The sequence below is a fragment of the Lipotes vexillifer genome, unplaced genomic scaffold (assembly GCF_000442215.2).
Source record: "Lipotes vexillifer unplaced genomic scaffold, Lipotes_vexillifer_v1.1 scaffold112, whole genome shotgun sequence".
Classification (NCBI taxonomy): Eukaryota; Metazoa; Chordata; class Mammalia; order Artiodactyla; family Lipotidae; genus Lipotes; species Lipotes vexillifer.
This window is the reverse complement of record NW_006776285.1, coordinates 10,695-37,812: the sequence shown is the minus strand read 5'-3', so window position 1 is coordinate 37,812 and position 27,118 is coordinate 10,695. Positions and strand designations below refer to the sequence as shown.

At 36.7% G+C, this 27,118-nt stretch overlaps 1 protein-coding gene across 1 annotated transcript; it reads left to right on the top strand.

Annotated features, from left to right (window-relative positions):
• The first annotated feature begins 13,305 nt into the window (after positions 1 to 13,305).
• Positions 13,306 to 25,177, top strand: NMBR (neuromedin B receptor). Its single transcript, XM_007450330.1, is given in 10 exon segments — positions 13,306 to 13,310; positions 18,790 to 18,874; positions 19,628 to 19,899; positions 19,901 to 19,975; positions 20,404 to 20,523; positions 21,945 to 22,234; positions 22,237 to 22,292; positions 24,776 to 24,865; positions 24,868 to 25,049; positions 25,051 to 25,177. Coding segments are annotated over 10 exon segments (1,302 nt in total).
• Positions 25,178 to 27,118: the final 1,941 nt, after the last annotated feature.

Genomic DNA, 27,118 nt, shown 5'->3' with positions numbered 1-27,118 from the left:
ACATTCCAGTAGCATGGATGTGGAAAGATGAAGACTTTGCAGTAATTTTACAATCTGTCACATGACTGGGGGCATAAGTCGAGTAAGTCTAATATTCAAGAATCTTGGCTATTTCAAAATGCAATTTGAGAATTATGAATATGTACTTTCTTTCGTAGAGAATCCTAGAATCGATTTATGAGAACTAAAGTTGAGGTCAGGCTTGTGTGCTGTTACATTGAGCCCCTACTTCCTGGTGTGAAAGGAACATGAGAAGGACTAGAACAGGTAGGAGAAGAACTCTCCTGTAGTTAAAAGCTAATAATGATGTATTATGCTTATTGAACGGTTTCTATTTGCTACTAAGTGTTTTAAACAAATTATCTCTCTAAATTCTTACAGCTCCGTAAAGTATGTACTCTTATAGATCTGTTTTGCAGATGAGGCTTAGAGGGTTTAAGAAATTTATCCAAAGTTACAGTTAGTAAGTGGCAAAACCAGGTAGGGACAGACAGTGATGAGATACTTGTTGTTAAATGACAAGCTAAAGGATATTATTGAGGATATTAATAGGTTGATTGCTAGGATCCTGAAACACAGGGAATGAAGGGGAAATAAGCTCAGACATTCTTATTTTCTCTGAGAAGAGCTCAGAGAGTTATCAGGGCACATAGCAGCTGGATGGTTCTACAGAGCTTGGCCCTTATCCCATGCTCCTGGCTAGATCTCATTGTGAATATGAAAGGCCATGAAGAGAGCTAATCAAGTATGATACATGCTGGGGGAGTACTTGAGAAACATGAAGGACCCCACAGAAATGAATTTAGCTAATGTTTCTTTCCCATTTGGCCTCAGTGTAAGGCAAAATGACCACATGGTATCTGGGATCAGGGGCTTTGGAGTCAGAAAATCTACACTGCTTTCACCATTTGGCTAGATTTGAGATCTCAGGAAAATTTACTATCTCAATCTCAGCTTCTTTACCTGGGGATGACAATAGTATTTACCTCACAGGGTTGCTGCATGTGGATTATTAAAGCACTTGGAGAACTATTCTCCTGTCTTTAATGAGAGCTTGAACCATCAATTGTTTTCGATTCATTTTTCCTTGTTGTGGAGACTACAGAATATTAACATATTAATAATCTTTCTTAAACAAGGAAGAACCACTACTTTCTTCAATGTAAAGAAACTTTGAGTTAGCCAGAGTAAGAATGTTTCAAGGAAGGGTAAATAACATGCAAATGCCATGTCTATTTTCAGCGTCTCTCTCTTCATCTCTGTTTAATCTATTTGGGAGGCGTGTCTCTTCTGTTAGCATCTATTACTAAGACGGCAAGATATGGACTTTTGCTCAGAAAGGACTAGTGGGATTGAACCCCAGTGGGCTTTGAGTAAATTTAATCACTAAAAGCTACCCCTGCTCTCCAAGCCTCAAAGATTTAAAAAAATGACCAGGACACCTCTATCAATTTCCTGACTAAATGGCCAAAAATTTGAGGCAACCATACCAGCTTACTTGCTCAAACTTTCTTAAAGCTTTTAACTTCAGATAGCGGGGTGAAGGCAAGCTCAGGTTTAGCACTACTACTGCTGTTACTACTACTATACACATGCACACAAATTGCTGGCATTTATTGATCGCTGTTATCTTCCAGTACTAATCTAAACCCTGGAAGTCACATATAAGCTTTGACAGATATTCTTGATGTCCTAAAATTTCTGAGATTAAAAACATTTAAGACCTTTGTGGTCTAACCCGGAAGGGGGATAAACCTTTAATTCTGCGCAGAACCCAAGACAGTATTGAATAAATTACAAGTGTAGAAAAGCACTATTCATGACAGCTTACACATGAAAATCAATCCATACGTTAGTTATTATTACTATTTAGTAATCTGCTCTAAATTAGTACTTTAAAATTGAGTTATATGTATTGCTGTAGATCTATGCTTTTCTATGCATTTGTGCTTATTCACCCATTTTTCTCATTCATACAATAAATATTGAGCACCTACGGTATCAACTGCTGTGTAAGGTATTGGTAGTATGTAAGAACGTTGTGGCCCCTGCCTTCATGGGGCTTACATAAGAGCATGTGTGCTTGTGTTGTATGTATGTATGTACATATGTACATGTGTATACATGCATGTAGTTGACGTGTATACTCCTGAGAACTTGCTTAAAATGAGGCATGACATATTAAATCCTTCAGAGTAGTGTCGTAAACTATCTTGGGTTATTTTATATCTGGCAAACAAGAAGAAATGATCTCTATATAAGTTTTTGCACCGTTACACTACTTACCCTCCTCCACATGAGCTATCCAATGACTATTGAATGGGATGGAATAGAGGTCAATTTAGGTGCTCACAATAGTGTGCTTCACAGAAGGACAGCTGAGATAAAGCAATCTGGATAGCTGCCTCAATTCATAAATCACAATCCTTAACCAATTCACATCTCATTGAAATCTCTGACCTGCCAAAGTTGTGTTTGTCCTTCTACATGAATAATTTATATTTTCTGGAATGGAATTGGGGATGGCTTAGAATAAAGCGTCAGTAAACAATGATGTTATTTTAGGTAAGTTATTTAACCTTCTGGGGTGTGTTTCCATTTCTCCAAAATGAAAAGACTGGATTCTATGATTTGTAAATAATTTCACAATCTATGTTTTTTGTTTTTTTTTTTATTCTAAGTCTTATAACCATACTTGGAGCTATTTTACTAGCTCTGAGATTTGTTGTCAGTAATTTTTATGATGCCAGTAACTACTTGACCTAATGGTTAAATTGAAGGCCTTGTTTTCCATCTTTATTAATGAGTTTGTATTTTAAATATTCCTAAACTACATGGTTTCTAGTTATATAATACGTATGCTTTATTTCTTTTTTCAGATACTGCATCCATATAGCCAAGCTCTATAGGAGAACACAGCCTGTAAATCCAGAAGACCTGAGTTCATGTCTTTTTCTACCATTACTGGTTGTTATTTAAACATTCTGTCTTAACTGTGAGTTTTAGTTTTTTCATCTGTACAATGGGGAAAATTATTCTTATCTTAATAGAGATACTGTATCTCTATCTTAATAGAGATACTGTAATTAGATGAGAGAATATATGCAATAACATGGAGCGCAGTGCTTGATGCATATTTGGCTTCTCAATAAATATGACCTTTGCTCTTATTATGGAGACTAGAGTCATTCTATCAAGTTTGAGAGGAAGCCTACCAAATAAGTAAAATCTTGGGTTCCTTAAACAGAAAACATGAATTTGAATCATAGCTTGTAATGAAAATACATTGGCAAAATTATCTAACAACTCTAATCCTCAGTTTCTTCATTTGCTTGGAATTTGTTGAGCTCTCTGTATCTGTAGACTTGTTTTCAACACATTTGGAAAAACAAATCAGCCATTATTTCTTCAAATATTTTTTTCTTTCTCCTTCACCTCTTGTTCTGGGACTAAGAATACGTATATATATCAAGACTGCTTGATATGTTGCCAAACATACATGATTCTCTCTATAAATCATTGTTCTCATGGTGTTTCATTGTGAATAGTCACTATGTTAATTTCCCTGATCTTGTACAGAATCTTATCTGAAGCTAATCCTATTCAGGGCATTTTTCATTTCTGATATTTTTATCTCTAGGACAGGGGTCAGTGAACTATTTATTGTCCATGGATCAGCCCATTCCTTTTGTAAAATAAGGTTTTATTGCAATGTAGTTATGTTCATTCATTTATGTGTTATCTGTGGTTGCTTTTGTGAGAGTTGAATATTTGCAATAAAGATCATATTGCCCATAAGCCCCAAATATTTACTATCTGGCCCTTTAAGAAAAAAATTGCCAATCTTTCCAGAGCCAACCCTGCTCTAGACTTTTTCTTTTTAATGTATTTATTTTACTTTATTTTATTTATTTTTGGCTGTGTTGGGTCTTTGTTGCTGCACATGGGCTTTCTCTAGTTGTGGTGAGCAGGAGCTACTCTTCGTTGCGGTGCACAGGCTTCTCATTGCAGTGGCTTCTCTTGCTGCGGAGCACGGGCTTTTGGTGCGTGAGCTTCAGTAGTTGTGGCTCGCGGGCTCTAGAGCGCAGGCTCAGTAGTTGTGGAGCACGGCTTTAGTTGCTCTGCGGCATGTGGGATCTTCCCGGACCAGGGATCGAACCCGTGTCCCCTGCACTGGCAGGTGGATTCTTAATCACTGCGCCACCAGGGAAGCCCTGCTGTAGAGGTTTAATTTGGGTCTTTTTTTAGTCTTCCATTTCTCTGAGCATCATGTTCATATTTTTCTCTACCTTTGTAAATGTAGATGGAATATATATATTTATTTCACTTTTTGTCTTAATTAACAAATAACATTACATTATTTTAGTTTCAGGCATACAGCAGAGTGATTTGATATTTTTGTATATTGTGAAATGATCACCACAGCAAGTCTCGTCAACATCCATCACCACACCTAGTTATAAATTTTTTTCCATTGTGATGAAAACTTTTGAGATTTACTGTCGTAGCCACTTTCGGATATACAATACATTATTATTCACTACAGTCACCATTCTGTACATTAAATCCCCATGACTTGTTTATTTTATAACTGGAAATTTGTACATTTTGACCCCATTCACCCATTTCACTTACCCCCCATGTCCCACTTCTGACAACTAGCAATCTGTTTTCTGTATCTATGAATTCAGTTTTTTTAAAAAAACAATTAGATTCCAGTTATAAGTGAGATCATATCATATTTGTCTTTCTCAGTGACTTATTTCACTTAGTGTAATGCCCTCAAGGTCTGTCCATGTTATAAATTGCAAGATTTCCTCCTTTTTTTATGGCTGAATAATTTTCTATTGCATATATATTCTGCATTTTCTTTATTCATTCATCCACTGATGGACACTTAGGTTGTCTCCATGTTTGGCTATTGTAAACACAGATGCAATGAACATAAGGGTGCATATATCTTTTCAAGTTAGTGTTTTTGTTTCCTTCAGATAAATACCCAGACGTGAAATTGCTGGATCACGTGGTAGTTCTATTTTTAATTTCCTGAAGAACTTCCATACTGTTTTCCATAGAGGCTGCACCAATTTTCCCATCAACAGTGCACAGGCGTTCCCTTTTCTCCGCATCCTTGACAACACTTGTTATTTCTTGTCTTTTTATGATGGCCCTTCTAATAGGTGTGAGGTGACTTCTAATTCTGGTTATGATTTGCATTTCCCTGATGATGAGTGATGTTGAGGATGGAGTATATTTTAATAGCTGTTTAATGTCCTTGTTTTCTAGTTCTATCGTTTCTGTCATTTTTATGTCTCTTTTTAATGATTGATTTTCTCCTCATTATGAGTTATATTTTCCTGGTATTTATATAACTGATAATTTTTAATACTGGATGCTTGACTTATTGGTTGCTGTATTGTATTGTCATACTTTCAATAGTGTTAGAATTTGTTCTGGCATGCAGGTAGGTGACCGGAATCAGTTGGATACCCTTGAGGCCTGATCAAAGCATTGCAAAGCTGAGTTTAGATTAACTTGTAGTATATGGCGTATTTAGGCTAACAACTCAAATAATATGTTTCTAAGTATTCTACAGGGTACACATTACTTTACAAGGTCTTTCCACTCTCCTGTGGAGACATAAATTACTCTCAGCCACGTTTGTACTTTAAATCTTAGTGGGTGGTTCTTTCTCTAGCCATGGGAAGTTTCTTCTCATGCATAAGCAGATCAGTACTCAGTCAAAGCCTTATGTGGAACCCCCTGCAGATCTCTGAAGTTCTCTCTGTTTAGCTCCCACTTTGGTAGTATGCTGCCCTCCAAATTCTAACCATCTCTGCCTCCTCAGATGCTGCCTCTGGTTCCTAAGTTCAGTGAGGACTTTGGGCTCTATTAGGGTTTCCACTTCCTGATCAGTGGCCTGAAAACTACCTCAAGGAAGTAAGTTCTTCTGTTCAAGCCTCCCGTGGTTTGCTTCCCTCTTCTCGGTGATTATAGTCCTGTGCTGCTTGTTTTCCAATGGCTGTCTCATATTTTACAATGATGGTTACCTTTTTTGATCCAGTTTTCTAGTTGTTGTTATGCAGAAAGTAGAAAAGATTACCCAATCCTCATTACTCCATTCCTACCAGAACATAAAACCTTTTACACTGGTTTCATGGTTCTTGACAATGTTCCAAAGAGTTAAGATCATATGAGCTTTGAATAAGTATAATGTCAATTTTTCAGTCTTTTTAATGCAGTAGATCTAACTTTATATTTAAAATTAAGAAGTCGGGCTTCCCTGGTGGCGCAGTGGTTGAGAGTCTGCCTGCTGATGCAGGGGACACGAGTTCGTGCCCTGGTCTGGGAAGATCCCACATGCCGCGGAGCAGCTGGGCCCGTGAGCCATGGCCACTGAGCCTGCGTGTCCGGAGCCTGTGCTCCGCAACGGGAGAGGCCACAGCAGTGAGAGGCCTGCGTAACGCAAAAAAAAAATAAAAAAACAAAATTAAGAAGTCAACAGAGTTCTTTTCAAGTGTCAAGTAGTATATGGCTAGTAATAAGTCAAGTTGTGTAGATAGTTTAGTAAAGTTCTTACAGTGATGGAGTGTGAAACCCTAAGTTCCATGACTTATCAGTCATGTGATATTAAATACATTTGTCAGGTTTTTTTTTCTGGGTTTCAATTTTCCATCTGTGATATAAAAATAACAGTACACATCTCATACGGTTGCCATTAAGATTAAGTAAGATAGATTAAATAGAAGTATTTAACATGTTAGGTACCTAGTACTTAGCACTGTATGTACCAAATTAACGTAAAATACTATTTTATTATTGTTGTTGATGTGATTGTTATTGAGCAGTTGTACTGAAGATGAGTCTATAAACATTTAAATACCCATTTTGCTAGAGTCCTTGCTTTATGTTTTGGGTGAAAGCAGGCCAATTTACTTGGCTTCAACAGATCGAACAAGCTCTTAGGGCACCAGCTGAAACTGGCCATGAGTAGGTATAGTAGAGAAGGCCATGCCTAATGATGTGTTCTTATTTAGTGGAAGTAACCTGATTGAGTCAGAGCTCTCTTCTTGGGGTGGTGAATGCTATGGCATTTTGCCTTTGCACCATACCCCTGCTACTGGGAATATTGGCTGGTGGCAATGCATATATTCTTCACTGAACACAGCCTTCCATTGCAGGGAAATGCCTCACCCAAGCTTGTGTCCCTTCCCAGAGCAAAGGGATATGTGGCCAGAAACTGGCTGATGCAGAGCTAAAAGGCCTGCTCCCATCCTATTTCAGAACAACTCTAAAGGGCCATTCCAGCTCTGGAGCAACCCTTGGGATTGATGGAGACTTCAGTTGCAGCCACATTGCAAGTGTTTCTTCATCTGCTCAGTCCTACTTTCCTCATTTCCTTACAGTGTCAACTCCTGAGAGCACTCTTCAATAAACCTTCTGCACACATGTCATCATCTCAAAGTCCATTCTTGTGAAACCCAATCTAAGACACTTGGGGGGCATGAATATGAGACATACCCAAGTGAGAGAATGGTAATTTGGCATACAGATGATCCATTGCTCTGGCTCTCTCTGAGACCAGACATAGGCCTCTGAATCAGGAGTATGGAGATCAAGAATTATTGAACATCTGCTAAGATGGTTTCCTATGCCTTCCTTCCCTGTGGTTCTTAAACACAACCTTCAGCAACCCAAGTGAATCTGGGAATGTTTTTTTCTTTTTAAATTGGAAACCTTTATAATACATATGTTCCTGAATACATTTCAATCTTAAAGAGGAAGAAAGGGGGCTTCCCGGGTGGTGCAGTGGTTGAGAGTCCGCCTGCCGATGCAGGGCACATGGGTTCGTGCCCCGGTCCGGGAAGATCCCACATGCCGCGGAGCGGCTGGGCCCGTGAGCCATGGCCGCTGAGCCTGCGCGTCTGGAGCCTGTGCTCCGCAACGGGAGAGGCCACAACAGTGAGAGGCCCGCGTACCGCAAAAAAAAAAAAAAAAGAAAAAGTCGCTTTTGGAAAAAAAAAGATAGCTCTAGGTAGCTGAGATGTTTATCTTTCAGATGTGCCAGAAGATGGAATATTTCTTAACTCTCAGATTCACATTAACTTCCCCAAAGCTTCCATGCTTCCTGACACTTTTTTGAGTAGTCCACATATTCCAAAAGATTTTCAGACATGGCCATTTCTCCTAAAAGTGATTCCTAGATAAACCTGAAGGTGTGTTAGTGCAATTCTTCAATTAACAGATTCTCCCAAAATGAGACAATCTGCATCAATAGACCTGACTTTGGAGGGCTCTTATTTGAAGTTATTACAAATTGCCATTAGCAAATGAGAAACTTAGGTATTAGGGTTGGCTATGTGCACAGGATTAATATTCTTAGTAATAACTTAGTGATGACTACAGATATGAGTGTATTAGCATATACCTTTAACATGCCCAAGTTTTCATATTATTTCAAATTACTTCAATACCGAAGGAGTTAGTGAGCATTATGGCGCTGTAACGGGACCCTTTAGATTTATTAATTGTAGGCTTTACTCATCTTCCTGAGAAATACTAAATTTTAAAATTCATTCATGCTCAGTTTTATTAATTTATTTTCTGTGAACCAAGTATCTGCAGGGAACTAAACATCTGACAGTCAATGGTTTTTGTGAAATTATTTGCTACAGAGTCAAACTCAGAAGTCCAATCTTAATATTACTCATTTGTCAGTGCTTATCCTTTATTTCACCCCGATTTTCATCAGTATAGTTTCTATAAGTGATCAATTTGCTGCAATTTTCCAATGTTGGACATAGTGAGAAATTGTAAGTGCTTTTGTTGCATGCTTTAGTGTGGAGAAAAGTATGATTCTTTTATATTTGGCAAAGCAGTATACTCCAACTGTTTCTTAATTTCAGTATATACTGAATCATATTTTGCATTGTTGAAATACATAGCATTCCTTTAATTTATGAAATGCTTGTAGAATCAAACTTTGGTGCATATAATCAGTCTTATGTGCATAAACTCCAGATTACTGAATTAAAACCCTGTTCTAAATTGCTGGGCTATCATTAGAACTTCCATTCTTTATTCCCTTTGTGACATGTTACCAAGGAAAATTCATTGCTTTGAATAATAATGAGCTTGAGACAAATTTAGCTTTTGAAAGCTGATTAATGACTTTCCTGCTATGAACACTTAATATATAAACCATATTTTCTCCCTTTTAGAAGCAAATTTTAACATCCCTTTTTCTACGAATTCCTACTTATTAAGTATTAGGATATGCTAATTTACCTTTAAAATGTTAATATAGATCTCAGGATGCAAATGTATTGGAGCTGGTAAAATATGAAACCATATGTGAGATGATTATATAAATATGCTACTGACTATAATTATTCGAGTTTTATGAGTCAGATGAACAAAAACCATCACGTGGTCTCTGATAGTTCTAGAAGGAATGATTTATCCAGCTTTATATGTTCAGGGTACATACTTTTCAAGATGTAGTGAAAGGTTTTGTGAATGTCTAGTGACCTTATCATCACAAGATCCTTGTACACTGCAACGAAAGAAACCAGTCCCATCATTTATGTTTTTGAGATACAAACAATTTAAGGTGAGTTTATGGGCTGCACGTTCCTGATAACACTTTTTATCTATAAAACGTATGTAAGGGCTTCCCTGGAGGTGCAGTGGTTGAGAGTCTGCCTGCCAATGCAGGGGACACGGGTTCGTGCCCCGGTCCGGGAAGATCCCACATGCCACAGAGCGGCTAGGCCCGTGAGCCATGGCCGCTGAGCCTGCGCGTGTGGAGCCTGTGCTCCGTAATGGGAGAGGCCACAACAGTGAGAGGCCCGCATACCGCAAAAAAAAAAAAAAAAAAAAAAAAAAAAAAATGTATGTAAGACTTAACTTATTTTGGGTGAGGTGGAAGGTTTCTAATGATGATGTTATAAGTTAATTTGTTTAAAGCAATTATGTTAACTACAAAGATAATAATTATGGGGTTATTTGCCTCACTGGATACAATTTACAATAATAATAATCTGAAAAATGATTTTATGCCAATAGATCTTAAATCTATTGAGATATGTAACAGTTATGAATGGAGATTTGATGGATAAGGAACTAAAAGAATGCCTAAGTCACACCTGGCTGAAAATTGCTTATCAATTGTCAAATGACACAAGGAGATCTTGTGAAAAAGCAAGACCCTGGAGTTGGTAGACAGAGTAATTTGGAATCAAGTGGTATCACAGATATGATATAGAGACCTTCCCCTGATTCCTGCTATGTCACAACTCAAAAGCATCAACAACCTTCTAGAATTTCAAGACTGTTAGTGAAAGTACCGTTTGAGCATGAGTTCTTCATAAAAGGTTCTAAAAATAGAACCCCTTGAAGAACTTTATCTGCATTCAAACAAGGTTTTAATAATGCTATACACTCCCTTTGAGCCAAATATTCTATGCACAGCTTCCTATAGTAATTGTAGGCTGAAGATATGTTTTTGTGTGGGTGTGGGTGTATGTGTTTGGGTAGGTATATGTTTTTGTGAGATTAAGAGAATACACAGAACAATGGGTGGATCCTTTGCATTTTCCAAAAAAATGTCCTACTTTACCTTCCCACTCTTCATCTTCCTAGTTAAAATTCTATACTTTTTGTCAGGCTAAGTTTAAATTTTATGTGTATGATCCTATTTCTGATCAACTGAGCTAAAAGCAAACTTCTCCCTGAAGTTGTAGAACATTTGCCACCACACGGGGCTGGTACTAGATCCCTGGACATTTTTGTATAAATGAGAAAGAATCACGCAATTTGGGCAGACAGTCCCACAGGCGCACAGCTAGGTGAGCTGACTCTGATTCTAAGTGAATTAGAAAAAAGTATTTCTTAATCCTATCACATGTAGCTGCTTGCCAGGATGCATTTTTCCTAGTGAATGGAGATTCACTAGACTTCAGTTCTCTCTTCTGTCACTGTCTAGCTGGATGACCTTGGATTATGTTAGTTTACCTCTCTAAATTTAGTTTTCTTCCTGGTAAAACAAGCATAATAGTATGGAGCTCATAGTGTTGGTAAGAATACGACATGAGATAATGAATGTAAACTGTCTAGCAAGTTATTTGGCATAGAAACCCTAAACAGTAAGTTGTACTGACCTTTACAAATATTATGTTTTGTGCCACCATCCTTAGTCTCAGGACTAGTCTATTTTCTCCTTGAATTAAAGTTTCTGCTATAGAAATTAAATGTATTTGTAGACACAAGTACATTTTTGGGTTTTTTTTGACTGAAATGTTTTCTTATGATCAAGTCAGTACCTCTTAAATAAATATTAACAAGACTGCATTTCTTGAAGCATGATGTTATTTTCTTCTGCTGTTGACATTAGCTAGACACAGACTGACATAAAACCTAGAGAGAGAAAATAAATATGAGGAAGGTAGAAGTCCTATTCATACCCTGACCTTGATTTAAAGTCATGATGGATTTTGAGAAAGACATTTGTTATCATGATCAATCATTTCCATTCAACTAATGAGAACCCTTTCCATTTTTTGAAAGACAATTTGTGAAAAAATAGCAGATTACTGACCACAAACCACCTAGTTATGTGGAGAAAAAAAAGTGATAGAGATAATTCTCCACACAACACCAAAGAAAAAGGTCTTAGCCTCGACCCAAGGAGATTGCCTTCAAGGCAACGAGGTAATTTATTTTTCCAACCTATGTGCATTCAAATTCTTGTCTTCTCTAGCAATATCACTGCAGGTTATATTCAGTGGACCAAATTCTTATCAGTTTTTTAACCTCTCCAGAGCACTTTGTAACTGCATGTATAGGCTTTGAGTGAGCTTTTCCCATTTCATAATTGGGCTCTTCATGCTGAGAAACCTCTGGGGGCATCACCAGAGGTTTACAGCCAGGAAAATGCGAATGTAGGAAGGAATTGAGCCAAAGGAAGATTTCTGCTAAATATTCATGTATTTGCATTTGGAGACTACTAGTGACTTCAATATTTTGGCTATGTTTATATTTTCAAAACATCAAAGGCTCTACGTGAAAAGGAAATGTTCAGACAAAATTGTTGAATATCAATAAACTTGATACTTAACCACTTTTAAGTTCTTCATGTGCTTCCTGACTCTTTCAGTTGTTTCAGAGAAGTCAGAAGTTTGAATTACCACTCCATTTTCATCAACTGAGTCTTAATACACCATGTTCAGTGTGTATGATTCAATGCATTTTCAAAACTGAAAAATAAAATATGACTTTAGGCTATAAAAATACCCCCCCCTTTATTTTTAGATATGAGAAAATACTAAGAAAGGGGTTTAAGCATCAAATATGGAAAATCTCTTTCCAGTGAAATGAAATATTTCAGCTTTCCCAAATTTTTTGATTAATCAAAGTTAAAGTAACAGCCTAGCTTAGATCATAAGTTCAGTTGTAGCATTTTAAAGTTTTTTGAAAAAAATTAAAACAAAATGGCATTCCATTATGGGTTAAATTGTATAGAATGTTTTAAATTTTTTAGTGTTTTGTGGTTTGCAAAGATTTTTCACATGAATTTTTTATATAATTTTTATTATAATTCTGATGAGTAAGGCTGGTATGGCTTAATATTTGCTTTTGTCAAATATTTTAATCAAATTAAGTGTCATATAAATGAAATTTAAAGATAATTCTTATTTTTTTTGACCTGACGGTCACTGCTCTGGCTACTACATGTCTACTCAAATAGCACGGATTAAAAGAAATGCTGAGATACAATCATTCTGTTGTCATCCTTCTGTTACTTTGATTTGGTTCCTTTTGCATTTACTTGTAACTATTTCTGAAATGCGACCAGCACTCAGTAGGTGGAGCTAATGAGACACAAAATATTGAATTGTCAACTCCTACTGCCCGTGAAGATACGTTATAGTTTAGTAATAAGAATTTAGGGGGTAAAGACATGCTAGTCATCCTGTCTCTTATTTGAGGAGTGCTGATGCCACATCCAATGATTTTTGAGATTTATTCAATTCTTACTTTATATTGAATTTGAAGATAATATTTATTCTTTCATGTTTACTTCATAATATTTGAAAAAAATAAAGCACCTTCTACTGAAAACTAAGTCAAGTTGTTTGCCCCTATGAACTACTTTCCAGTCATATGCTGCAAGAGGGGAAAATGTTGAATCACATTGTGGTGATTCCTTTAAGCACAAAATTCAGAATTCAAATGAAATTCTTGGGAGCTACTAACTCCCAAGAAACTATAATCCTGCCTATTTTTGAAAGACATGAGCTTACCATGAGGTTTGTGTAAACTGTCTCATAGATAAAATAGTCCTTTTTCTGCTAATGGCATCTTATCTTCATTTGCCTATATGGGTTCCATGCTTTTCCTCTTCCCCATTTTTGATTTTTTTGTCTCAAATTATCCCTTTTCTTGTTGTTTGTTACCAAATTGAAGTAGTTATAGTACTATCACTGCTTTTTTCCCTTTAACCTTTGTGCTACAATTAAGTTTTTAACAAACTATCCCAACAGAGTTGCATTTTTCCTGTATGTTTATTTATCATCTTACTCAAAGTTTTGTGTCCTTTTCCCTTTTCATTTCAGATAGAAGAGCTTCTTTCATTATTTCCTGTAAGGCAAGTCTAGTGTTGATGAACTCCCTCAGCTTTTGTTTGTCTAGGAAATCCTTTATTTCTCCTTCATATCTTAAGTATAATTTTGCTGTGTGGAGTATTCCTGGCTGAGAGTTTTTATCTTTCAATACTTTCAATACTTTGAGTGTGTCATTCCACTCTATCCTGGCCTGTAGAGTTTCTGCTGAAAAAAATCTGCTGATAGCCTAATGGAGGTTCCTCTGTAGATTACCATTCTTTTTTCCTTGGCTGCTTTTAAAATTCTTTCTTTGTCACTAAATTTTGACAGCTTTAATATATGTCTTGGAGAAGTCCTTTTTGCTTTTAGGTAATTTGATGTTCTCTTAGTTCCATGGACTTGTATATTCATTTCCTTCCCCAGGTTTGGGAAGTTCTCTGATTTTATATCTTTACATGAACTCTGCTCTTTTCTCCCTCTTTTCTCCTTCTGGGATACCCATTATTCTGACATTGCCCTTCCTAATGGAGTCAGATAACCGTCATAGAATTTCTTCATTTTTTAACATCTTAATTGTGCCTCCTCTTCTACTTGTCTCATTTCTATATTTCTATCTTCGAGCTCGGTAATACTCTCTATCATATGGTCTTCTCTATTTCCAATGTTCTTCATCTCATTTATTGAGTTCTTCAACTCCAGAATTTCTGTTTGGTTTGTTTTTAGAATTTCAATCTCTTTGATGATAAAGTATTCCTTCTGTTCATTAATTTTATTCCTGAATAAAATTATTTTATTTTATTATATCTTGAATTCTTTATCAGTTAGATCATAATATTCCATGACTTTAAGTTTGGTTTCTGGAGAATTGTCTTTTTCGTGTGTCTGTGATATCACATTACCATGGTTCTTCATGGTGCTTAATGACTGGTTCCTCTGATGGGGGCAGAAGGAGTCTTGTGTTTGTTGTTGCACCCACACAGAGAGGAGGTTTTGTCATGCAGAGCTAGCAGTGTGGGGGATAGAAAAAGAGGATCAAGTCTCAAATGTCAGACTTTGGATGTTTTCACTTAGATTTAGTAGATAATATTGAATAATATTTCTTCAGTTGCTGTATGTACTTTGGACAATTTCTAGAGACATTAAATGATTATTTATGTTTACTTATAATTTTCACCAATTATGGTTGTTTCACTATGGAGAATGTATGTGGACTCTTTGCACTGCCATTCTAGACATTGTCCTCCCATCCTGGGCTACTTCTGCTTCTATCTGTAGTAATATATCTAACAGCTCTTTTCGATTCAGAGTACAAGCTCCTTCCTACGATTTTGTTCATTCACATTTTCTTAACATTTCTTCCCTTTGGAAGAAATTTAGTTAAAGCTTCTTTACCAGACTAAGAAGCTTACTCTCATTTGCCTTCTCCCTAGAATAAGGTATCATGGGGCACCATACTCTTGCAAGAAGGTTTTATCCTCTGAATGTCTCTTTGCATTAAAGGTGAATTCTGTTTGTGTTGATTTACCTATGTCTAGTCTCATTTCCCCTGATGGTCTCTTTGACCTGGTAGTCCAGTTTTGTTTTATCTACCATATATGTTGTATCCATTTTATTGTAACTGCCTGAGTGAAATTAGGAAACACATTTGCACAGAAAATTTTTCCATTTCCCAAGACAAACTCATGTGGGAGTGGTTACCCCTAAATATACCTTTATATACCCAATATACCTATGTGGATCTCCCATAGGCCACCTTGATTGCAAGTAATGTGATCTCCAGTATCTGAGCCCAGTTATGTTCCCTATGGATTCATCTGCATTAATAATCTCAGATCTAGTACATATTTTGTCAGATTTATACCAAAGTATTTTATTTTGGTGGGTGCTAGTGTAAATGGTACTGTGTTTTGGGTTTTTTTTGCTGTACGCGGGCCTCTCACCGCTGTGGCCTCTCCCGCAGTGGAGCACAGGCTCCGAACGCACAGGCTCAGTGGCCATGGCCCACGGGCCCATGTGGGATCCTCCCGGACCGGGGCACGAACCCGCGTCCCCTGCATCGGCAGGCGGACTCCCAACCACTGCACCACCAGGGAAGCCCCCGGTACTGTGTTTTTAATTTCAAATTCCACTTGCTTATTGCCGGTGTATAAGAAAGCAATTGACTTTTATAAATTAACCTTATATTCTGCAACCTTGCTGTAATTGCTTATTAGTTACAGGAGCTCTTTTGTTGTTGTTGTTGATTTTTTTGGATTTTCTACATAGACAATCATGTCCTTCACTAACAAGGAGTGTTTTATTTCTTCCTTCCTAATCAATATACCTTTCATTTTCTTTTTTTTTCCCCCATTGCAATCCTAGAACTTGCAGTACAATGTTGGATAAAAGTGGTGAAGGAGGACACCCTTTCCTTTTTCCTGACCTTAGTGGGAAAAAGCTGCTAGTTTTCAATCTTGGTAGAGTTTTCTTCATGTTTCTTCTGCCTGGGATTTGCTTTCATCAAATTTGAAAAATTTGGGGCCATTTTTTCTTCAAATATTAAAAAAACCTCTTCCTTTCTTTCCTGTACTTCAGGGACCTAGTTACAGATATAGTGTGCTGATACTCTGTTCATTATTTTCAGTCTTTTTCTCTCTGTATTTCATTTCAGATAGCTCCTCTTACTAGATTATCAAATTCTCTACCTTTTCTTCTGCAGTGTTTGATCTGCTGTTAATCCTGTAAAGTGTATTTTTCATCACAGACATTGTTTTTATCTCAATATAAATTCAATATATTTATTTTTGTATGCTCCATGTCTCTCCTTACATGCTAATGTTTTCCTCTTCCTCCTCAAAATCATGAAATAAGGTTTTGCTAACATTTTTAATATCCTTTTCTACTTATTATATCATCTGTGCCAATATTGGCTTAGTTTAAATTGACTGACTTTGTCCTTATTTTTGGTTGTGGTTTCCAACTTATTTGCATGAATTTGAAATAGCAAGAAATGTTTATATATAGTTCTGAAAAGCATTTGTTCAGTTTAAGGCAATGAAATGTATAATGTATATTTTATAAACATTGAATACCTTAGTACTAAAAATATATCCTTCAATTATATAGAAATCACATTTTCCCAGGCACTTTTATTCTCTGGGAACAGTGAGATACAATAGACTTTGAAGTCAAATATAATAAGCTTTAAAATGCAGTTTTTCTGATGTCTTTATAAAATTAAGAAAGTTATCTTGTCTCTATGAGTTTTGATTGTCTCATATGTAAAATTAAGATTCAAATACCTACTTCATAGAATATTTATAAATGTTAAATTAGACATGATGCTAAGGAATCTAATGTAGTGTATGACACATTGATTTCAAAAACAAGTTTGTTCCTTCAATAGATATTTATCTCTGATGTATATTGCTCCTATACAAATGTGACAACACTCGTGTACCTATATGTAACTTGGTGATGTGTCTAAATAACACATACATAGTGCCAGTAACTTTATAACATATTTTAATAAAATATCAGGAAGGCCATCATTATTAACACATTTATTATACTCTCCATTCCTACGAGCCCAAGCCTTTCAGTAAATGCATATGGATTCACTTGAAATGGAAAAAAATCAATAATTCAGATGCCTTATTTCTACAATCTAGGCAATTGGGTATTTATTAATCCAGTTTTAGATGAGACATTTTTCTTATCTAAGTCCTTATCATCAACCAGACACAATCAGAAGAGAATACAGCTATGCATACAGCAATTTAGACTAAAATACGTTTTCATATAAAATAGGTTAAAATGTGTAGTTGCAGTTTGAAAGGCTGAGAGATTTCAGAATTTAGAAGATTGCTTTGTAGTTAATTTAGCTTGCATAATGAGATTGGATGCTAAAAGAGAAAACTTAAATAACTTTGAAGATAAAATTCCTAGAGACATTTTCAACTTATATGTAATATTAATTGCCTTGATATCTATGGTATATAAAGTTCATTAACACATATTCAAATGTATTATATAAGCATTCTATTTAGCCAACCTCAATAACAGACTATTTTAAGTAATGAAATCCAAGAAGAGTATAATTAGCACTTGTAATTGTGTTAGAAAAACATAAAATTGATTACAATGCAAATGTTTACCTTGTCTAATTAAACTATGATAATTAAATGCTGTTCTTGATCAGCAACATCTGAAAAAATTACTTAAATTTTACATATGGCTTGGCACTTTTCATCAGCTTATGACTAGATCATTGTAGGCAGTCCTTGACCAATTTTCTTGTTATCATACAGTTTTATCCTTTAACCAAGAATTAGCCAGATGTTTTTTCCTAATGTAAAAAGTGTTATTTGGCTAACTTCAGAACTGTGCCACTCCTGAGAGGTTTATATTAGACTCAAATGGTGTTAATTTGGAGAGTTATTTCGTTCTTAGGGACATTCTATTTAAAACAATGTATCAGATATATATTGAGAATACTTACGGGTGGCATTGTTCAGTCATAGACATGCATATGTTCAACCTTAATAGGTATTGTCAAGCAAGTTTCCAAAAGAAAAAAACTTGGAATTCACTTTGAAAAATTGTTAATTTATGCTCAAGTTTAACATAATCATTGTGACCTAGCAAATCCACGTCTGGAATTCCAATGTGCACCAGAAGACAGGCACATGGATATTTACAGAAACATTACTCAAATTAGCTAAAGCTATAAAGAATCCAAATGTCAATCAACATTAGAAGGGATACCTGAACAGTGGTATATTTATACTGGAATAGTATACAGCAATGAAAAATGCTACCCACAAAAATGTGGGTGGATCTCACAGCTATAATGTTGAGTAAAAGAAGCTGGACACAAGATTAAACATTTTATAATTTCATTTATATGATTCTCAAAAGCAGGCAAACTAACTTTAGATGATAAAAGGCAGAATGAATAGTGGTGACATTAGGGGATAGTGGTTAGACCGTAGATTCTGAATGGTGGTTAGACTGAACTTACTTTTAAGAATTGTGTACCTTATGCATGCTATATTTCAATAAACTGTAAGTTAAAAAATAATATGCCAGCAGTAGGAAAGTTTCTATATTTGGGGTGAGAAAAGTGGATCAAGGAAGAAAAGTAGGGAGGGAATTCCATTCATTTACTTCCTCTTTTGTCACTCCTTTTCTTTCCTAAATTCAGTGCGAGAACCTCAGGGACTCACCAGCTCAGCCCCCAAATCTTCAGAGGTTCACAGACTTCTGTCTGGGGCGTCTCCTACTCGGAGGTGAGTAAGAATAGATCTATATAGGGAGGCAGTGTGCGAGAGAGGACTCAGCCCCTCCAATCCCACACAATACAGCAGGAACTGCAGAAACAAGAGCAAAGCTGTGGGACCAGCAAAGTGCCAGCCGCCCCACGCTAGTTCCTAGCGTTTCAGCGGCGGTTCGCTGGACAGCGACAAGATGACTTCCTCCCCTCCCTGAGAAAGGTCTGGCAGGTTTTTTTTTTTTTTTTTTTTTTTTTTTTTTGCGGTACGCGGGCCTCTCACTGATGTGGCCTCTCCCGTTGCTGAGCACAGGCTCCGGACGCGCAGGCTCAGCGGCCATGGCTCACGGGCCCAGCCGCTCTGCGGCATGTGGGATCTTCCCAGACCGGGGCACGAACCCGTGTCGCTTGCATCGACAGGCGGACTCTCAACCACTGCGCCACCAGGGAAGCCCTGACAGGTATTCCAGAGGGATAAATCTTTGTTCACAAAAAGGCTGTTCTCCGCTATCTATAAGCAAGAACAAACCATTGAGGACTGCAACAAAGACTCAACTTCTTCCTTATTTTTTTTAAAAAAATATATATATATATTCGGAGCCAGCAGGAGCCAATGTGCGTGCCCCTTCTAAAAGTGAAAGGTTGGAGCCTATGGCCAGTCTTCTCACCCGGCCCGGTCCTCCTCCGGACAAGGCGGTGTGACGCGATCCCCGCGGGAAGTAAACTTGGCAAGAGGGAAATCCATTAAGCCCGAGTGCATTGCACTTTTCAGGGCACCTGGGTTCATGAAAACTCCAGCGGACTCTCCTGGGAAAGAGACCATGCCCCCGCCAAGTCTCCTTCCAACCTCTCCCGGACCGCGGGCGTGAATCAGAGCGGTTTCGTTCCAGAGGTCTCGGAAAGGGATTTCCTACCCGCCCCGGACGGGACCACTGCGGAGTTCGTGATCCGCTGTGTGATCCCGTCCCTCTACCTGCTCATCATCACAGTGGGCTTGCTGGGCAACATCATGCTGGTGAAGACCTTCATCACCAACAGCGCCATGAGTCCCCAGCATCTTCATCTCTAACCTGGCCGTTGGGGACGTGCTGCTGCTGATCACCTGAGTCCCTGTGGATGCTTCCTGCTCCTTTTTTTTTTTTTTTTAACATCGTTATTGGAGTACAGTTGCTTTACAATGGTGTGTTAGTTTCTGCTTTATAATAAAGTGAATCAGTTATACATATGCATTATGTCCCCATATCCCTTCCCTCTTGCGTCTGCCTCCCTCCCACCCTCCCTATCCCACCCCTCTAGGTGGTCACAAAGCACCGAGCTGATCTCCCTGTGCTATGCGGCTGCTTCCCACTAGCTAGCTATTTTACGTTTGGTAGTGTATATATGTCCATGGCACTCTCTCACATGGTCACAGTTTACCCTTCCCCCTCCCCATATCCTCAAGTCCATTCTCTAGTAGGTCTGTCTTCATTCCCGTCTTACCCCTAGGTTCTGCATGACCTTTTTTTTTTTTTCCTTTAGATTCCATATATGTGTTACATACGGTAACAAATCCTGCTACTTCTTTGACGAGTGGATATTCGGGAAGGTGGGCTGCAAACTCATGCAGGTGATCCAGCTCACCTCCGTGGGGGTGTCCGTGTTCACTCTCACTGCCCTCAGCGCCCACAGGTAAGGGCACGGGCAACTGTGGGTGGCCTAGAAAAGCAGTGGAGAGGGGCAGGGAGTGTACCTGGGGGGAAGAGGGAGAAAGGAAGGGCTGAGAGGAGGGGAAGAGAGAGACTGTATCTGGGAAGTAGAGTAAAAGGAGTTAAAATTGACTGATGTGACCCTTGAAAAAAAATAAGAAAATCATTATTTTAAAAATAATTAAAATTGCATTAGAGGCTCCCCTCAGAAAGGTATTGAGGCTGGGGGCTGCTCCTCTCCCGTGGACAATGAGACGCATCTTTAGAGAACCTCAGAAGGAGACTTTATCTGCTTGTTATGTAGCTTGAAATATTATGAATTTTTAGAATATCAGACTAATTCAAATGTAAATAAGGAGAAGGTACAGGGTCATGGCATGGTTAATATCTGCTAGGTGCTAGGCATTGTAATAGGTGTTCTATACAGTTTTTCTAATCACAAAACTTTGAGGGTGGTGTTTTTATCCCCACCTTACAGATGAAGAAAAAGATCTTAAGTGATTTTGCAAAGGATATCAGAGATGAGATAACAGTGCAGACTTGTCTGACTAAAATCGCTTTCTGCTGTATCTTGTTAACCTCCTAGGTATACTGTAACCTGAAATACTTTTAAAAACAAATATAAGTAACTTGAGGTTTATATACAATTTTGCTCTGTTTGCATTTTTATTACCTTGCTTAATAGTCATGTGTAATTGAATGAGGTATAGAGGCTTGGATTGTTTAAGCCCTTGTGTCCTGGAGTGTGGTTCATTTACCACTACGATGGTGTTAGGTGGGAGGAGAGAAGACGGCATGAGGTCTTGACATTAAAGAAATTTGAACTGTAAAGACAGAATGTTATTCCATTTTCAGTTCTTTTCATCCTTATGACTGAATTAGGGAGAAAATCCCAGACTGGATTAGTCTCTAAGATTTCTTAATGTCCTTAAGAAAAAAAAAGTAGGAGACCCAGCCTCAGAAGCTCTAGAAGAGTATCCAGGTAAATTTTAATAATACTATTTTGTGAACATTTTATATTTTATGGTTATTGTATATTATATCAATTTCAGTAGTAATAGATTTTTTGGAAATAAAAGTATTTAAATAAAAATATTCAATGATACTTGTAGTACGTGTAAATTTAGAAAATACTTGTGAAGGAGGTAAGTAAATTACTGCAATTTGGGAAATGACAATTTAAAATATTTGCTTTTCTCTTCATGTCTTCTGTGCTAATAAGCAGTGGAATGACTTGTAGACAGAGAGACACCAAGGATCTTAGTTATTCCACACAGTATATAACAGCCTGGGAATAATGGGGTGTTGGCACCTCTCTTTTAGTAAGGTCTCTCTCTCTCTTTTCCTTTCTCTTTTTAATTTTTCTTTCTTAAGAGAGTAATTTGAAATGTATTATCTGTCCAGGTACAGAGCCACTGTAAACCCCATGGATATCCAGACATCAGGAGAGGTGCTGTGGACCTGTGTGAAGGCCATGGGTATCTGGGTGGTCTCGGTGCTGTTGGCTGTTCCAGAAGCCGTGTTTTCCCAAGTGGCACACATCGGTGACTTGGATAACGGCAGCTTCACGGCACGTATACCCTAGCCTCAGACTGATGAATTACATCCAAAGATTCATTCAGTGCTCCTCTTCTTGGTCTACTTCCTTATACCACTTGTTATTATCAGTATTTATTATTATCATATTGCAAGGACTTAATTAAAAGTGCACATAATCTTCTGGGAGAATACAATGAACATACCAAAAAACAGGTAAGCTCGGTAGGTGTGTGTGTTGGGGTCAAGCTGGGCAGAAGCAGTAGGTGCTATTTTGAGTTCTAGTTCATGGGCTTTCAATATCAGGAATGATTAGAACAGTCAGAAGGGCACTGGAACACGCACTAGCCTGAACTGGAAGGGATGTTGGATATTCTCTAATATGTGGCCATGTGTTAGCTCTAAGAGCCCACTGAGGTCCAGCTTATCTGACATCTGGGCCTAGGCTCATTTGAAATTAATGTTTCTGGTGGCTTTTCTTTATGTGCAAACGTTTATGCAAAGAAACACATAACAAACCAGAAAAGAATTTCACATTATAAGTATATATTTATTCAATTATTTTTTCTTCTCCCATTAGCTCACTAAAGATGACAGAAAGTCTGGAGGAAGGACGCATCAGGAAAGGACTGTAGGACACTGCTGGGGTCTGGGGATGAGGTTTGGCTAAGATGCCAAAATGAGAGACTGGGAACAGAGGGCAGCAGAGCAATAGTGAGAGTGATCAGAAGGTGGGCTGTTGCTGAAATAGGACTTGGTCTAATTCAACTTTATAGCTTTTCCAATAAATAAATATTACATACTAATTTTAAAACTATGACCTGCACCTTATGTACTTTTTCTTCTCTAAAGAATACATAGTACTAATGTAAGGTAAAACCAGTTGCGTTAAGATGGAAATACTGCAGTTATGGGACAGTTTCAAGTTGTACATTTGTGCACTCCTAGTGAGGAACTTTTTCTAAAGGGTTCTGTAGGTACGGGGAGGTCATGGGTGCCTGCTCCCCAGTTTGAATGAAAACAAGTTGAATCACAGATGATTAAAATTTGATGGGCTGTAGATGGAGGCACAGGCTGGGGCTTTGGGCACTAAATCTGGTTAAGGTTTCTCTGTGCAGATGGTGACCTCTATTTATTGAGGTCCATAAACATCAGTGATCCACATCTGCTTTAAAGGCTTAAAAAATACCAGTCATTAAAGTAATTATTAGAAAAAGTAATATATTTATTACCTCAATACCTGGCATCATTGAAGCAAAAATGTCTGGGTCACAGGCTCACTGTACTTTTCCCTTTATATACAATCCATTTATTCAGAGCCCTGTGATCCAATTTGTATCTCAGTTTGGGTATCTGAGTTTTTGCTTTGGTTTCTAAAGTTGAGTTCCTCTGATCTTCCCCACCTCCACTTTTTTGTTTTTCAGTGGCCTTAGTTCTGACTTTTGTGTGTGTGTGTGTGTGTGTATGTGAATTTCCCTATTGGGACTTATAAACTCTGGCTGGGTAACTGGGCTTGACATCTGCCAAGAAGTAATCTCAATGCTAACAGCCTACTTATACATTTGAATCTCCAAGCATAGACTGCTGTGAAATTCTTGCACCTATGCTCCACCTGCTAGGGAGGACTGTGCTTAGTAATGTAAATTTCACATCCACCTCATTTATAAGGCCAAGTTGCCTAATTTATGCCACTGGGATACATCTGGAGTACCACATTCTGCTTCTTGAACTAGATTCCTTTTCACTTGCACCTTTGTTTACTGTCACCATTCACTACTACTTACTCCCCAGTGTCAGATCTGTTTCAATCCTAAACCTTTCCAGACTTCTCTGGTATATTCTAGTTAACTACCAATACTTTTATCTCAGAAAATATGTTGTCTACTATAAATATCTTAGTAAATTATGTTTTCACTTTCATGTTGCCTTATTTAAATATTCAAACAAATTAGACAAATGTGAGCTAAACTTTGGACTCTAGATGTTAGAAAATGATTTTTAGATTTAAAAAGATTAATGTCCCATATTTGAATTTTGTCTATTTATCACATTCCTGAAGACCTTCTTATAAAACAGTAAACATAGGAGGTGAATTTTATGAAAAGATAGAAAATGTTTTTATTTTTATTTTAAGGTTAGGCAGCCAAACATAGTAATGTTTATAGAAATGATAATTATGTCAGATTATTTTGATTTATGAGAGTCAGGAGTTTAAATTAAATCTCAAGGTTTTTTTTTTTTGTGGATAAGAGTTTTAAAAAAGTCATGCCCTTTTTCAATAGATCAGTATTTCTTATTTAAAATAGTCTGATTTAAAAATTTTCTAAGCTTGAATATATTCTGTGGTTTATTAATTCAATGGATTTAATACAAACAAATGATTTATATTTATAGTGATCACAATAAGACTTTAAGCAAAGGAAAAAGAGTTAAAAATAAGAAATTTTTCAAGATTACAGTTTTAACATGAAGGCATACCCATTTATAAACTGTCAAATATTTTAAAGTGAAATTAGTATAGTGACCAAAATAGGCTTCATCAAATTGTTAAAATCATTACTTTGACTAGGAAAATCCTTTTTGTGCTTTTGGATGCATTTGCATGCTAAGTTTTACATCTTTTGTACCATGATGTGTTTTAGAATGTGGCCGCCTCCGTTTTCATTTTAATCAGTGGGACTATTTCCTTATATTTGCAGATGGAAACACGGAAAGGCCTGGCCAAAATTGTGCTGGTCTTCGTGTGCTGCTTTGTCTTCTGCTGGTTTCCAAATCACATCCTTTACATGTATATAGGTCTTTCAACTATAATGAGATTGACCCATCTCTAGGCCACGTGATTGTCACCTTAGTGGCCTGGGTTCTGAGCTTTTGCAGTTCTTGTGTCAATCCATTTACTCTTTATCTGCTCAGCGAAAGCTGCAGGAGGCACTTCAATAGCCAGCTCTGTTGTGGAAGGAAGTCCTATCGAGAGATCAAGCACCTACCTACTCAGCTCCTCCGCAGTGCGTGTGACATCCCTGAAAAAAAATGCTAAGAACATGGTGACCAAATCTGTATTACTTAGTGGGCACAATGTGAAGTAGGAAATGGCACTGTGATTTTGGCCACTCACTACCTGAAAAGAACTTACTCTCGTATCTCTATTGAGTAAAGCAAAACTAAACAACTTTTTCTTTCTTACTATATCTCAGCTAATTCATTAAACAGTTTCATGATTGACTCAGAAAAGGCAAGTCAAACAGAGTTACCATTTTTCACTGAACAAGACTTTAAATGACATTAAAGATATATGTATTACTCACATTAAAAGTGATTCAAAAAGCAATATATGTGTATTGCTATATGCATATAAGTCAATATTGCTTCAATATTGAAGTTGTTCCTAGAGCCAACCTAGCACATTTATCTTAAATTTGTTTTATTCTGGAGCATGAAATAAATTTCTTTATTGACTCAGTGATTCAATGAGTATAATATTCAAACTCCAAATATCTGAAATACAAGTCATATTTTCCTGGTGAATTTTATTCATAACTAGTGCCTGTATATATCTCCTTTGTTTGAATAAACTAATAGAAAATTCAAAAGGTGGAGCAAATCATTTTATGATTAATCATAATTTATAGAAATAGTTTATATCTGTATCTTCTCAGTATGTGATTAAAATGTATGATGACATTTGTATTATGCATAGTGAAATAGATATCATCTGAATATGACCTGAATGTAAAATAGGTATCATATATCCTAAACTGTAAAACTATGACTCAGAAATTGTCATGGCCATCTTTGTATACATTGCTAAATCCCTGGATATTTGGGTCATTCCATGTAGCTGTGATGAGATATACGTAATTCTGCTGAGTTCAACCATTTAATGAGTTCAACCATTCTTTTCTGCAATAGCACCTGACAAGTGTATATAAAATCTACTTGGGAAGTTTACTCTGCATAGTATCACAGTCATCTCTGAATAATTTTGGATTAAAATTTTTAAAAAAGGAAGATTTAAAATATTTACGATGGTCTTTCAAAAAATACACAAGGTAATATGTCGCACTTATTCAGTGTAACAGAAGCATTTGTCAAACATTAGTAGTAATCCTAGTTCATCCACTATTACTCACCTAACAATTACATGGAAGGAAAGACTTAAACAAAACATAAATCCCTAATGTTTTCATGTCACCTGTAATTTGATGAATAAGTTATAGTTTATTAATATATTGTCAATATTTAATATTACATTAGTGAGTCCTTATTTGCAATATTGCAAGATTTGGAATCCAAATAATTAACAAAACACTTTCCATTTTAATAAACATCAATTGTTATTAAAATTAAACAAAAAATAAAGAAACCTAAAGAGGATTCCACAGCCATGTGGGAGAGGTAGGATTTAAAAACCAGACACCATACCATGGGGCATGCACCCACTATTCCATCATCTCTCAATTTCTTTCTTTCTCTATTGACTTTCTTCTATCTCTGATAGTTGTTCTTAACCTTTAGGAAAGTTGGAGAGCCACTCATCAGAGAGGTGTAAAATATCGCACACAAATTTTATATTGAGTCTGGGTATTTTATAAATCTTTCAAGTCTCATCCATTAAATTCTAAAGAACCATGTGTTTCTGGGTGAGAATCCTTGGTCAATGCAGAACCATTCTCCTTGTTAATAATGTGATGGTAGAAATAGGTATATATGAAAAACTACAAGATACATGCATATCAGATTACATAACAATATTACTCTTTCAAGCTCTAAATTACCAGGACCTTATAGTTAAGATGTGCCTATGTCCCTTTAGTTTCAGATATATGGAATACATATTATACAGTATATATTCACTATATATATAAATATATACTATATTAGACTGTATATATGAATACATATACAATACATTGCATATGTATTTAGTTTCACATATACTATATATATGAGAAACTAAAAGGACATACATACATCTTAACTATAAGGATACAATAATTTAAAATTTAAGAGAATAATATTGACATATACTCTGATAGCTGATT